Raw genomic sequence first — 15,692 nt, 5'->3', positions numbered from 1 at the left:
AGTATGCCATTTGTGTTCTTTCTGGTTTTTAAAATGTAGTCATTTCGAGCTATAAACATTACACTTAGGACTATTTTTTTTTAATGGATCCCAGGGTTTTTGTTGTATTTTATTTTTATTTATGTCCAGAATTCTTTTTTTAAAAAGATTTCTTTATTTATCATATATACACAGTGTTTTGCCTGTATGTACACCAGAAGAGGGCACCAGATCTCATTATAGATGGTTGTGAGCCACCATGTGGTTGCTGGGAATTGAACTCAGGACCTTTGGAAGAGCAACCAGTGCTCTTAACCTCTGAGCCATCTCTCCAGCCCCCAAGATTCTTTTTTGATTCCTTCTAGAAAAGAATCCATCATTGAGTAATGAGCTGTTTAATCTCCATGAGTTTATATACTCAAAGAGTTTGTTTGTTGTTGATTTAACTTGCCTGTATTTGTTAAGGTTTGTTTTGGGTCCCAGTATATGGTCTGCTTTAGAGATGCTCCCAGGGGTGTTTGGGTGAAGTATTCTGCAGATAATTGTTAAGTCCATTTGATCTAAAATATTCCTTCATTCTTATGTCATCTGGACAAAAAGAATAGAGAAACCTGTTTATTGAAGAAAGTGTGGTGTTGAAGTCACCCTACTGTTACTGGGTTTGTTATAATCTTTCTTTAATTTCAATAGTATATTCCTTATAGAATTAGGTTGTTACCAGAGTTTGGTGAACACATATTCCATATTGTAATATTTTCTTGATTAATTAATCCTTGTTTAGAATGAAGTACCCTTCTTTGTCTCTTCTGGTTAGATTTGACCTTATTTTTGGGCAGCGTAGATACTAATTCAGCTAACTAAGAAACTAAATAAACTAATCCCCCCAATAAAAAACTTGTAGTCACACTAACATTTTGGTACAAGCAGTGATTGTTGCATCAGTAGGACTTATAAAAGGCAGTTCTGCTTAAGAACATCCTTAGTGAAACAGCACAGATTTTTCCATTAAATGTTGCCTTTCGAGAATATTTGGGAAACTGAGAAGTAGAAAGTACTCACCACCAGGACCTCTGTGTCTTCACTAAGTATGATCGTCTTGAGTAAATGGACTCACGCGCTAAAGCAGCCATGGTTCTCATATTCTAGTACTTATAACTGAAAGAATATCTGACAAATAATTGTCATTGCAAGATTTTCTTCAGAATTAATGGAGCATACTTCTCATTTTAAATAAAATAATTGACTGTATTTACTGCCAATTTTATTTACAAGCTTAAGTTATAATTTTGCAAAATTTATATCTAGCACTATAATGCCTTACAAATATCATCTTTAATTTGTTGATCCTTTGATCCTTGTAAACATCTAGAAAATTTAGTAACTATATATTCATTTCCTTCTTAGTAAAAGGTTGCTTCTGAGCCTTTTCTTTATCCCAATTACTGTTTTTCATGTACTCTTTCAGTGGGGGATACAGAATGCTTCCTATCTGGGTAGGTTTGAGCATGGTGGACAGAGAATTGAGGAAGAGTAACAAGAGTAATTTAAGATAGGAAGGCTTCCTCAAGACGACTTTACGCAAGGCATGGCAAGCCTGATGTCAAAGAATTTTCTCCCCATAAAACACACTCTTTTGGCAATAAGAAATTTAAAGGTGAGAAAAGGGACTAACTGGTCAAAGCAGAACACTGTCTACAGTGGAAAATAAGCAAAAAATGGGTAGAACTTACCATGATGAGTGTAAGAAAAAACATTTCCTATTATGTGCAACCAAGAGCGCCTCACAATATTTTCTCTAAACTCTTTTAAAATCATTTTAATGACAATTATATCTTAGTTGGACACAAATGTATTTACTTTACTCTAGCAATAGAACAAAATATAATTTTTAGCCAATTTTTATGAGAATAGTTCATTGTACAGTTGAGGAAACAGGAAATAAGGCCTATGGTTTGATGGCTACTGGTTAAACACATTTTCAATTCTTGCCTTAATGTAAAAGATTTGCAGGGAAATGCAAATGGGTGCAGAATCTCTTTCCTGCTTTTCCAAGTCTTGTGAGGAAAAGTAAGCTACAGTCAAGTCCTGCCTTGCCTTGCACAAATGGGGAAATCTGGAGGTCTTGACTCATCCCTCTGTTTATTCTGGAACAGAGGGCTAATGAGGCAGTGGGTACTTCTCACAAGCGTTTTAGTTAACTAAGGATGCCTATTCTTATTTTTAAAAATAAAACAGAAATATTACTCTTCCATATTCCTCCTGTCTATATTTAGTAATTTATTTTATGGTAAAGTTCTAATGACATGTAAATTGTTTCAGCAAAGCTCTGTTCTTTCTTCCAAGCCCTTTGTATAAACCTGTTAATAATGAGCCCATCACCAATATCCAGGGTAAAGTTAACATGGTTTGACAGCAAATAAATGTGAATTTTTTCAAGTTAAAATAAAAAAGGCATTAATGGGGGCTGGAAAGACAGTTGCTTTTCCAGAGGTCCTGAGTTCAATTCCCAGCACTTGCATGGTGGTTTACAACCCTCTGTCATGAAATTTGATGCCCTTTTCTTGGTCCTTTAAAAAGGGAAATATATTTATGCAGTACCAGTCTGCTCACAGTCACAAGAGGAGCCGTGAAGGCAGGAGAGGAGGACTCGCAAAGACACAAACCCAGAGAATTGAGTCCACAGTATTTTATAGCCTGTATACAAATGCCTATTAGAACTATTAACCATTTTAATTCTCACCACAGTCACATGAGGTACAGATGTCATCATCATGCTATGTTTGGCATGTTCCAATTAAAGATGTCCCAATAATTTAATAATTAGTGCTGAATAACAGGTTGGTGTTTTGTTTGTTTTTGTCACTTTTCGTTAACATTCTGGTTCACATAGGGTAGACACAACATCTGTAACATAATGAAGTATTACAAAATTCATTGATGAAGATGTACCATTTTAGAGAAAAGGTTGTGGGACTAGGGAGATGGGTCTGCTGTTCTTCTAAAGGATAGTTAACAACTGTTTATAAGCACAGTTTCTGGGAATCTGGTGCCTTCCTATGGTCTCCACACACACCAGGCACACAATGGTTCATACATGCAGGCAAAGAAAGTAAGAATAAGTATACGGCATGGGCCATGATGTCTGGCAATATTACTTTTTAAAAAGGAAAAGAAAAAGGAGCTATATAAAACAAAATATACAGATAATCCATTTGACACCATTTGGCTTTTTTGAATAACCACAAAATGACTTTTAAAATTAGTTCAATGAGCTGGGTATGGTGGCACATACAGAGGCAGAGGCAGGTGGATTGCTGTGAGTTCAAGGCCAACCTGGTCTACAAAGCGAGTCAAGGACAGCCAAGGCTACACAAAGAAACCGTCTCAAAAAAAAAAAAAATTAATCCAATGATTATATTTGTAGATGAGTTACATAGCACATTTAAAAAATGTATTATTTACTTTAAGAACAGTGTTGTTATTAAGCGTATAGGAACTTCTGGGTTTCATGAACAAGAATGTGTTTATTCGTTGCCTGTGACTTACCATTTCTCATGCTGTGCCAGTTTTCATTTGTACATGTCTAATGCCAAGGACATACAATTCACAATAGACAATGGAAAGATCATTTATGAGCCATCTCTTCTCAGACATTTCCTTATCATGTCCTTCACAAAGAGCTTTGCATGTTCTTGCTCTTGTTCTCTTCTCCGGCTCAGCTGTGAGTCTGGAATTAGGGTTGCTGCACTAGACAAAGAGACCTGGGACTCACTTCACAGTTCCTGAGAAGTGCACTTGCTGGTGATGGTGTGTTACTTCTTGGACTTGTCTTTTGTGAATCAGTGCAATTTAGAATATGTTATAAAAAGAAAAGATGTTCTGTATGTGATTTGAAAATCAAGTCAAAAAGAATCAAAATTCAAATTTATTATCATAGTTACCAATGACTCTTTGTGTGTATCTGAAATAGTCTGTCTTAATGATTTGGCAGAGGAACTTCAAATCCCCAAGGTGTCTTTGGATAGTTATGATAATAATCCATTCTGGTAGCTTTCAGGAGCTCATGGGGAGAGGTGTTCTGTTGATTTTGCTCCTCAGGGAGGTGTGGCATGTTAAATCATGTCTGTGGGGAAAACGGGGTAGAATCCTGGAATGAGTCAATACATTTTGGGGAGAGATGTTTTTCTCTAGAGCCAATACTTTTCTTTCTGGTTGAGAGTAAAAGAAGTACAAATTATTTATCTAAACTATTAAAAGATTGCTGTTATTTTAGCTTTCCAGCAAACTGAAGGAGTGGCAGTACAATCTATACTGTTCTTCCTTTCTTTTAAGGAAATTAGGAATGCTAGTAGAATTCAGAAGAAAAATTGGAACTAAGCCAAGGCTGTATAGACAAACACACTGCCTAAAAAGAGGGAGGTGGGGATCCAGTAGCTTTTCTCCTCGGGTAGCATGGATTTTTTTTTTTTTAAACCTTTTTGCTTTCTGTGTGTGTCACCATCACATGTTCAAATCTTGCTCTCTTAAACTCTCGCCCTTATTGGCATCTTTAAAACAAACGACAACAACCACCCCCCCTCCAAAAAACTGTGGTCTAGCTTTGTTCTTCAGAATCAGTCTCAGTGTTTGTGAAAGTCTATAAGGACTTTTATGTCACTTTGTTTCTATCTTATGGGCAAGGCAGCATCAATCTAGTAGTTCCCACTATGGATCTAAGTTCTAATGTAGTGCTGTAAAAAGGCTCAACGTTCACTAAAGTGACAAATCTGGAATCCTGGGCACTTACTGAGGAAGTTTCTGTTCAGTCCATTTAAAATGTGTCTTATTGAAGAAAGGTCCAACTGTGTTTTCAATTGCTAATTTCAGTGCCTTGAGATCTGGTTCCTGACCTGTCATGGGCATTGTTAAGAATCCTCTGTAACCATGTGATGATAAGGAATGTTCCTCAGTTTTCCCTCATTGGTTAAATAAAGATGCTGAAGCCTATGAGTGGGTAAGAGGAGGAGGTGGAATTTTAGGTGCCCAGGCTTAGGTTCAAGAGAGGAGGAAATAGAAGAGGAAGAGGAGGAGAGAAAGGAGTCACCATTGAGGGAAGAGAAAGGGGAAGAGGAAGAGGAGGAGAGAGAAAGGAGTCACCATGAGGCAAGATGGCTGTGAGCACTTGGTAGTAGGAACAGCCCTGGGAGTCAGTCATCAGATTGGCAAGGGGTTGCTTTTTCTGTGGGTTTTAAAGGTACTAGGATTAAAGGTACTGGGAAGAATCTGTCAAGCCTAGTGCTTACAGCTTAAAATAAATCATAGTCTCTCTGTGTCAGCCATTGGTGAACTAGCTGGTTAAAGAAAACTACTGCCTTAATAGTTTACTGTATTGATAATCATAGAAAGAATAATTCATCTTTCTACAACAAAGTCTTACTTAGGTTTTAAGTGCTGAAGAACAGTAATACTGGTCCTGCAGGTGTTATTACTGCTCTTTCCAGTCAACACTTGACAGAGGAAGGCGAGAGCACGAAATGGTTAATGGGAGGCAGAAAAATGAGGATCAAACAAGGTTAATAGCAGGAGTTAATAAGGGACAAGTTTAGTCAGCGAGGCTGTCATTCTGCTCTCATTTAAAGGGTTCATGATCAGGAAAAGATATGCTCAAAAATAACTACTTTTTTTCTTTGAACCCCAATAAACCCACAAGAAAACAATTTGAGGGGTATTTTAGAAGCTAAGATACAAATACAGGCAATATTTGAATCTGAGCAAAATATTGCCTTGTTTCTTGACTGATTTGTGAAGTTAATTAAAATTTAGCCTTGAAAACAGGCTCATGAGAGCTATGCTTTTCAGGCTGATAAAATAGTATAGGTATAACATTTGCCAGTTGAAGGCCGTTTAGGCACATTCTGTTTCCTTGCTACTATGAAAAAGAGCCGTGATAAACATGGATGTGCAAGTGTCTCTGTAGTCAGGTGCAGAGTACTTTGGGTATATGCCCCTGAGTATTGTAGCTGGTACTTCTACTTTGAGTTCTTTGAGAAGCCGCCACACTTATTTCCAGCTGCACTAGTTTTCACTCCCATCAACAATGTGTAATCACCCTGCTACCTGAAGCAGCTCAGCTTAACCTGAGGAAGAACTGTGATTCTCTTCGATGTCACTGATGACTGATCCTTGAATCTAATTGGTAGGTTAGCTGTTTTTTTAGAGGCCAGACAGGCTGCAGCTCATGTGCAGTGTTTTTTGTTCCCTTCAAATAGATTTCCTTGCTGTGGTAACTTGCCTGAACAGTTTATACTTCACAGTTTTATCTGGATACTTCCAAATTGCTGTAGTGATTCTTTTTGTTGGTGATGCCAGTCTTCCTACTTAAAATTTCTATTGAGGTGCTGGAGGTGACTCAGTGGCTCAGAACACTTCACTTCCTGCTCTTGCAGAGGGCCTGGGTTCTGTTGCCAGCACCTGGTTAGACAGCTCACAAGTGCTTGTAGCTCCATTTCCCTCCCATACACTCTTCTGGCCTCTCTGAGCACGTGGTGTACACACATATACTTTGACATTCATATTCACCTAAAATAAAACAAAATAAATCTAAAAAATTACAGCTATTACTAGTGAAATGTATTTCTAGTGTCCCCAAGAATCATGTTTTTAAAAGGTGAGCCTTAAGGTAAAGTACAAATCAAGTAAAATATTCGGGATTTAAGTTCATAAGCTTAAGCTTAGAAAAAGTAAATAGTGACATTTTGGATCACTTTTTTTCATTGTTTTGTTTTGTTTTCAGTTTTTTCAAGGCAGGGTTTCTCTATGTAGCCTTGGCTGTCCTGGACTTGCTTAGTAGACCAGGCTGACTTGGATCATTCTTAAAAGTGACCTGAACTCCCCCTACACTGGTCTTTCCCCTTTCTCCCGTGTCAGAGGCAGTTGTATCTTGATGTTGCTTTGTTTTTTCCATGGTTCTTCTATTTTATACATGTTTACAATTGTAAATAACTTCGATTTTCCACTTTTAAACTTAAGATTTTAGAGTTTTCCAACAGCTTGACTATGGTTTTTATAAACATATGTTTCTTTCACTTTTATTCGGCTATGGAAGTTAGTCAGCTTCTTGAATAGCACTCCTGAATTCTGAGGTCCACTTTTGAGCTTTTAAGAAAACCTGATGAAAAGTTATACTCCCTGAAACATGTGTGCTTAGTTATGCATGCTTTTGTACATGGGCTTAGCTGGTGGTGATGCGTACTTCTACCATTGGTTTGTATATTAAGGACTTTCCTAAATGTCTATAAAAACCTTAAGAATGATAAAAATAAGATTTACTTGAAATCGTGTTGGAAGACTACCACTGTGACTGTTTGTATTTTTTCAATCAAATGCAGAAAAGTTAGTGATGGAGCTCAACTGGTGGCTTGGGAACTAGAAACTCAGTACCTCATGACTCATTAAGTGATCACAAATGGTTTTAAATCTCTTAACTAGTCATTTCTCTCTGTCTCTTTACTAGACATATGCAGCAGTGTTGTGGGAACAAGCTAAGGACAGCAGACAGAGTTTTGGCACTTCTCTCCCAGAAGAAAAACTTAATGACTTCCGTGATGAGCAGATTGGTCAGTTGCAAGAACTGATGCAGGAAGCTACTAAACCCAATCAGCAGTTTAGCATCACTGAATCTTCAGAACCAAAATTGTGATACAGTGATCCTCAGAAAGCCTCTCACCTCACCTCTCAGTGGCTCTTTGAAGTATAGCCTTTCAGCTTTAATGGTATAGTTCCTTATTCATGGACAGTATGAATGATATACGAATCAAGATCACAGATGTGCCATGTTTGGAATAACATAGTTATTTACTGTGTGGAATGTAATTCTGAGGAATTTAACTTTTGGACTAAAAAGGGTACATTTTGGAATTCTGTTGGAAAGAATTTTTGTGCATGAATTTGTTTTAAATTCTGTTCCCCTCAAGCCTCATGATTTGTTTCTAGCTTCATCGATTAAATAGACACATCATGATAACGGTAGACTTGGAATTATAGTAAGTTCATTATTAGGCATATTGTCATTCTGAAAATCCCACCATTTTTCCTTTAATAGTCACGCAGAATGTCCTCTTTGAATCACTCATGATGAAAGTTTTAAGAAATGCTTTAAGATTCTGTTTCTAAGAATTTCAGTGATTGCTTTAGGTTGGGGAGATGACAAATAGTAAGTTGACTTACACATTTAAAAATAAAATACCTATCAAAACCCATGTGTATATTGGGCAGCCTGTTGGACACTGGAGAGGCACATGTTGGGCCAGGGAGCTGGCTCAGTTGGTAAAGTATTTGCTGTGAAAGCCTGATTTGGATTTCTCCTACGCATGTAAGAAGCAGGCACGGCGATGCGTGTCTTTAACCCTCACGATGAGGAAGCAGTGACAAGCACATGAGCTCACCAGCCAGCGAGTGGAGCTGCATCAGTGGGTGTCATGTTCAGTGAGAGACCTGGCCTCAAAAGGTGGAGCAGAGGAAGGATGTTTGTCAGCCAGGCTGTTGACCACGCCCACTCCTAGCCTGCTGTCAGCTTGTGCATTCCTTCCTTTGAAGGAACAACCCTGTGTGTTTAGCATTCGGAGTTTGCCTAGTGCTTATCTGTGAGCCCAAGGACCCTCCATGCCTCTTACACCAAACGAAACCTTATTTCTAAAATTCAAATCTGTTTTTTAAGTTATATGTGATATTAAACTTATTTTTCTCCCCTCTTAGTAACTGAATGATGTAAACATAGAAAATATATACCCAGTTCATCAGTTAATTGGTAATTCAGCTTATATTTTACATTTGCCTAGAGGCTCCTTGTTAGGAATTCTGATAATGCCACATGGTAGATTGCAAGGTAGCTCTAGCTGTCTGCCACTTTTGATAACTATCTGTCTTTAAGTAACTGTAGTTCTTTCCTCTGTAGTCCTTCCTCCTACATCTATCTAGCTGGCTTTGGAACTTGATTTGCTCAAAAGAACAAATGTATGGTCTCAACCTTAAAGCCTGGCACACCTTCTACCAGTGTTATTAGAAACTTCATCTCCCAGCTGCCATATGGGCAACCACATCAGAGGATCCAAGCCTGTGAGGAGGGTGACCTGCCTTACACCAGCTCTGCCAGCAACAGACCCATAATAATCCTCCTGAAATTTCCATTTACAAAGAAGTTTTAATGACATGTGAAAAATCTCTGGTGTTATTAGTAACCAAGAAAAGATGTTTTGAAATAGAATTTTCCTAAACCATAAGATTTTCTTTTCCATAACATGGTGGACTCTATACAGCTGATCTCCTTTCCTACTGGAAACTGAAACTCTCAGGTGAAAAAGAAAGCAAGCATGTTGGACACACTCAAGCTGCCAGTATCCTTAGGGATGCAGGAACCTCAAAGCCAATGCTACAAATAGCAGTGCTGAAGCATCTGCTTGAGGGTATTCCAGCTTTGATTTTGCTTGTCCCTGAACAAACCACAAAGCTCAGAGCCCACCTGAAGCAGAAAATCTCAAGAAAATGGATTTTCCTTGAAGCCAGGATCCTTACAACTGCACTAAGGGTTAGAGAGTAAGCCAGAAGAAAAGCTGCTTACTACTTGGGCAGAGCTGTAAGTCATCACAAATTTAAGCTGTGGCTAAAATAAAACTTGTAAGCTATAAAATTGTGTACATTGGTCTCCTCCAATAAATACCTGACAAATGTAAATATCATTTGGGAAGGTACCAGAGTGGTAGCACATGCCTGTAATCCTAGCACTCAAGAGGCAGAGGCAGGCAGATCTCTGTAAGTTTGAGGCCAGCCTGGTCTACAAAGCTTGTCAAGGACAGCCAAGGCTACACAGAGAACTCCTGTCTTGAAAAACCAAAAACCAAACCAAAACAAAAACAAAACCTACAAAGTAAATTGGCACCACAAATAAGACAACAGAGACAGACACATGGAAGTTCAGGTTTGAGATTAGCATGTGTATAATATAGTATGAAGCACTTTCAAGTAAAACCTTGGTAACAATAGACAGGTTTCAAAGAAGATTGGGGGGGCTGAAATGTGAGATTCATGACAAAAGACAGGCTGCTGAATATGAAAGTATGTGAGCTCATGAAATAACAGTGTAGCATTTATCTAGAATATGACATCCTCGCTGAGCCATACCATGGGAAGATGATGCCAAAGACAATTTCCTCTTTTTTCAACATAATATTTAGTGATTATTTGGGAATTTCATTTCCTGCACCCAGATCACAGTCACTCTCCCCCATACACCCTTGTGACTTCCCCACTCCTAGAAGAAAAATAAGCCCAATTTCTTTTGCCCATATACTCACTGGAGCATGCTCAAACTCCCAGGGGCCAGCCCCTTAAATTTAGAAAACAGTCCTTTCCCACCTGCACCCCCACCAGAAGCCATCAGTACAGAGCTGAACTTACCCTTAACACAATTTTCAAGAGCTATCTTTGATAGTTGCCTGTCTAGGTCATTGTTGGTGGGTGGTGGGGGCTTGGGTGAGTTGTCACACAAGCTTTCTATGTTCCTTGTTATCAACTGTGTGTCTGTAGTCATCCATACCACTGCACAAATAACTTTCTTGCCCTTCACAAGGGGAGCACCAATCATGGACTTCTGTGTAGTTTCCGCGGACTTAAAGCAGCCCAAAGTCCAGATAACTTTTGGAAGAGTATCAGTGAGTGCAGGACAAGGCCCTGATTAGTCCTGGTGACCCACCTCATCGCTCCCTTTCTCCTCTGTAGTTCTTAGAAGGTGCTTGGGATCTGCTGGTGATGTAAATCTTGAGACAAGAGGAGGCCATTCAGATCAGCCTGACTCCTGGCTCTATCCCTTCTGGAGCAGGATGTCTTTCAACACAGAAGCTCAATATATCAGGTCACCCTCAGGATGTGAACCCCACAGAGAACTGTCCCCTCAGATACAGTGTGAGCCAGGCATGTGTAGGGGAGAGTCTACTCTGATCAGTTATCCTTATCCTGGCCTGGCTGGTTATGAATCTTAGGCTGTTCATGATCCCAGATGCCTACCAGTAGTAAATGGATTTAGTGTATATGAGAGTTCTTACCAGACTCTTGCTAGTAGAAACTGTGACTCAAGATCCAGTGGGCAGATATTGTGACCTCTGCAGTAAGTTTTCCCCTTAGAACTTCACCTCACTTTTCAACAGAAATAATGGAAGCCAGAAACCAACTGAATGACTATTCTTAATTTGTGGAGAGAAAAATACCTTCAACTTAAAATTTTGTACCAAGCAAATAAGATGATAGGCTATAGTTTCCGGCATTATGTAAGTGTGTCATCTGCATATTCTTAGTACCCGCCCCACCCCCAGTCTGTTTCAATATGGGTAAATCTAAGGCGTATTTCAGGTGGTTAAAAATGAGAGAGTTTGAATAAACATGGAGAGTAATGCATAGTGTAACAATTGCAGCCAGGGTAAATTTGGATACTTTGAAAGGAGAGTTCCGGTGTTAGTTAATTTTAAGTATATAGAATTGAAGCTAGCAAAGGAGTAAATGAAATTAAAATAAAAAAAAAACATTATAAAATAAGGGACACAGAAAAGTAAGGAAGGAGCAAGATCAATAGAAAAATCAGAGTAAATATATGCTTCTGTTTGATAATGGCTGTATCCTCTGAAACTCATGTTGGGCTAATCCTCACTGAGAAGCTAGGAGGGTAGAGTGAATCTGACGTGTGCCTTTGGAGGGCTTCAGGATATACAGAATCAGCAAGGTGGAGCCTCATGACTGAGTATTGGTAACTTTATTAGAAGAGACAAAAAGATAGGACACAAGGCATCTCCAGGTGAGACCTCAGCTGCATCAGGGTTCCGGTTAGTAAGAAGGCCAACCATCTCCACTGGGCGAGGCTGCCTCCACAGGCCACGGGAAGAAAATGTGCTCAGTCATGACTTTGATGTGCTGGGGTGGGTTGGTGAGAGGGGTTTTGCCTTTTCTGAAAAGCAGGGGAGAGGAGAAGAGGGTGGGAGGGAGGGAGGGACCAGGAGAGAGGGTGAGACCAGGAGGAGAGGAAAGGAGAGGCCTACAATCGGAATATAAAGTGATTAAATAAATAAATAAAGCTAACCATCACCAGATCCAGCCCCTCCACCTCTGGCCAGGACTGAGAGCCAAAGTAAACATCTAAAAATAAGCATATTGATACTATATTGTCAGCAACAGAAAAGGACTCCAGTGATAGATATAACTCAAAATGTCATTAATTGTGTTTGCTAAAGGTAAAGTTATCCATTTAAAGCCAATATTTAAGTAGTTAAAGAACAAAACCAATTCGTGCTATTATGAAAAATTACATCAGAAGCATAATATAAAGATTAAATGTCATACAAATGAAAAGAAAGCTGAAATATGTGCAAATACACACACATATGTGGATACACATATATGTATGTGCATATGTGTATGGCAAAAAGATTGCTAGAAGTGGGGTTGGAGAGGTGGCTTAGTGGTTAAGAGCACTGTCTGCTTTTCCAGAGGTCCTTAGTTCAATTCTCAGCAACCACATGGTGGCTCAAAACCATCTATAATGGGATCTGACACCCTTTTCTTGTGTGCAAGGGTACATGCAGATAGGGCATTCATAAACTAATGTAACTAAATAAATCTTTTTAAAAAAGATTGCTAGAAGTTTACTACGAAGATAACTCAAAGTTTCGTTTACATGGTGAGAGACTGGCTAAATAGCCCCATAACTTTAAATAACAAACAGAATTCCAAATAAATCACATGCCAAAGAAGAAACCAGGACTATAAGGAACTCACCAACGGTGAAAATGCCCAATAAGATGTATATATGGGCTGCCACTAAAACAACATTTGAAGCAAACTGATCTTCAGTGTGTCTAGTAGGTACAAGAAAGGTTGAATATGAGAAGTGTATGTCTTAGCCAGGCAGGGTGGCAGACACCTAACATCCCAGCACTTGGGGAAGAGATGGAGGCAAGATCAGTTCAAGGTCATTCTTAGCCTTGCCTACATGAGAGACTCTCTCTCAAAGAACTAAAAGGAAATAGTCATGCTAGTCATTCACAAAAACAAAACTCTGAAAGAAAGAGCCAACCAAAAATGGTAGGTACATTTAAAAAACTGAGTAAAACAAACAAACCAACAAACCAACAAGCAGTCTACCATTGATGGCATCAGTGGTAGACTAGAAATGTTGATTAACAGAAAGAAAAAGTAATCATACAGGAACAGAGGAGGGCATCTATTGTATCATTCAATAGATAGGATATTACAAAACAAAAACAAAAACAAAAACAAAAACAAAAACAAAACAAAACTTAAATGTAAGATATTTGTAACATCCAGAAGAAACTGATGGACTTTTTAAAACTTAAGCTTACCAAAATACACACACACACACACACACACAAACACACACACACACAGAGAGAGAGAGAGAGAGAGAGAGAGAGAGAGAGAGAGAGAGAGAGAGAGAGAGAGACAGACACACACACACACACAGAGAGAGAGAGAGAGAGAGAGAGACAGACAGACAGACAGACAGACAGACAGACAGACAGACAGACAGAGACAGAGAGAGACAGAGCTGCAGCAACAAAAGCCATTTAGTGAAGAGTTCACAGTGATTCCAGAAAGAAGAGTTCAAGCCTAAGTAATTTCTGGATGAGTGCTGCTAATATCAATAACTAAATAATTCTAAACTAAACCTTTTTCCCTGAGCCAAAAGAGATGAGAACTCCCTGATTCACTTTATCACACACTGAAGTCTGAGAAGGAAAAACTAGTGGTCACCTTCACCTTGACCATGGATGCAAAAATGCCAAGTATTATGGAATAAATGTAGCAAACGGCAATTCATGACCCAGTCAGATTTATGCCAGGAATCCATTCTCACACTAGAAGATCAACTACTATCATATTCCATGTAATCAAAATAAAGGTTTTTGAATTAATAAAGGTTTTGAGTTAATCACGATCCGTTGAGAGGTATAGAAAAAGTATTTGCTAAACATTCAGCTTTTATGCATGATAAAAAATGTTCTTAATTTACAGATGAAGGACACTTCAGTCCAATTAGAGGATTTCTGTGGATGTCTCTGGCAATCATGAATCATTGACAGCCTTCTCTGTGAGGTTCAGGAAAAGGCAAACTATCCCTTCTTAAGGCAAAACTAACAGTCTCTGATCATACAAGATTTAATGCAGAAAATTTAACAGCTACAGATTACTAGAGAGAGTAAGGACCTACTGTTCGGTAGATGCAAATGTTACTATACAAAAATCAACTGTAATCCTCCAGAATGCAGCAAATATAGAAAAGTATTTTGTCAACAAATCGTAAATATTTAGACACCAATTTACTCAAAGATACCCAGACTCTGGAGGAAACTATAAAAGTTTCTATAAAGATCTGAAGACCTGGGGTGCTCACTGCTGAAGACTGAACATTGCAAACATATTTGTATGCAAATTTCCTATACTCTTAACACATTAATTACAGAAATGTCTTTTTTACTTTTTGTTTTGCTTTGTTTTCTTTTTGAGAGAGGGTTTTTCTGTGTACCTCTGGCTGTCCTGGAACCTGCTCTATAGACCAGCCTGGGTTTGAACTCACAGAGATCCACCTGCTTACACCTCCCAAGTCCTGGGATTAAAAGGTGTGTACCACTACCACCTGGCTTTCAAATTCATTTCTTAAAAAGATATTTTAAAATTGAGAATAGATTTTTCGTAACATATATTCTAATTATGGCTTCCCCTCTGCATGTCACCTCCTACTGCATGCATACCCTTTCTGTCTCTCCTTACAAAACAAAGAGGCATCTAAGAAGTAATAATAAAATAAAGTAATATAAAATGAAACCAAACAACTTGTAATAGGACTAAACAAACAGAAGAAAAGGAGCCAAATAAAATACCTGAGGAACACATGTAGATAAAAAGATAGACACAAGAATTCCAGAAAAAACTGGAATATCTATATCTATATCTATCTAATCTATCTATCTATCTATCTATCTATCTATCTATCTATCTATCTATCTATCTGCGCAAAGGACCTGTAAGTTAAAAAAAATACTCTGACACAACATTATGAAACAAATAACTTCCAAAGATACCATTGAGTTTGTTATGTGTTGGCCATCTACTACTAGGCATGGGGCCAACCCTTCAGAGTGGTTTGTTTTCCCAATGAAACTCCTTGGAGAAAACTAATTTTTCCCTTGCAAGTGGCTATCAATTGGAGATAACTTCTGGATTAGAGATGTGCCCAATTCTTTTAGCTCTAGCTCCCTGCCTGGGGCAGACCTATGCATGCCAGCAAATACTGCTTCAGTCTCTGTGAGTTCATATGTGTATCCATTACACTATGCACAGAAGGCCTTGTGTCTTTGGCGTTCTCCATCTCCTCTGGCTCTTACCCACTTTGTGCATCCTCTTCAGCATGGGTCCCTGAGACATTAGGATGGAGACATCCCATTTAGGACTGAGTGTTCCTTAATCCAATCCAATGTTGGTCGGTTACTCTAATAAGCTTTGTGCTATTATTGCACCAGAGTATCTTGCAGGCAGGTCACCACCGTAGATCAAAGGTTGTAGCTGGATTAGTATTTACCTTTCCCTTTGGTAACCTGCAGAATACCTTACAGTGCCATGATGAACACTATCTGTAGTGGTCCAGGCTCTATGTAGGCACCAGCTCTATTTTTCTG

At 38.7% G+C, this 15,692-nt stretch overlaps 1 protein-coding gene across 4 annotated transcripts in view; it reads left to right on the top strand.

The window, feature by feature from the left end:
- Positions 1 to 7,781, top strand: part of Sdhaf3 (succinate dehydrogenase complex assembly factor 3) — a 47,176-nt gene extending 39,395 nt beyond the window's left edge. For all 4 annotated transcript variants that reach the window (XR_007831284.1, XR_007831286.1, XR_007831285.1 and 1 more), the window contains exon 2: positions 7,472 to 7,781. Coding sequence is in view for 1 of the 4 variants with exons in the window: in XM_051151952.1 (XP_051007909.1) it covers positions 7,472 to 7,657 (186 nt within the window). In the remaining 3 variants the exon portion in view is untranslated. The remainder of the gene's footprint in view (positions 1 to 7,471) is intronic.
- Positions 7,782 to 15,692: the final 7,911 nt, after the last annotated feature.

Source organism: Acomys russatus, chromosome 10, assembly GCF_903995435.1.
Source record: "Acomys russatus chromosome 10, mAcoRus1.1, whole genome shotgun sequence".
In the NCBI taxonomy this organism is placed as follows: domain Eukaryota; kingdom Metazoa; phylum Chordata; class Mammalia; order Rodentia; family Muridae; genus Acomys; species Acomys russatus.
Note: the sequence above shows the minus strand (reverse complement) of the source record. Positions and strands in the feature narration are given on the sequence as shown.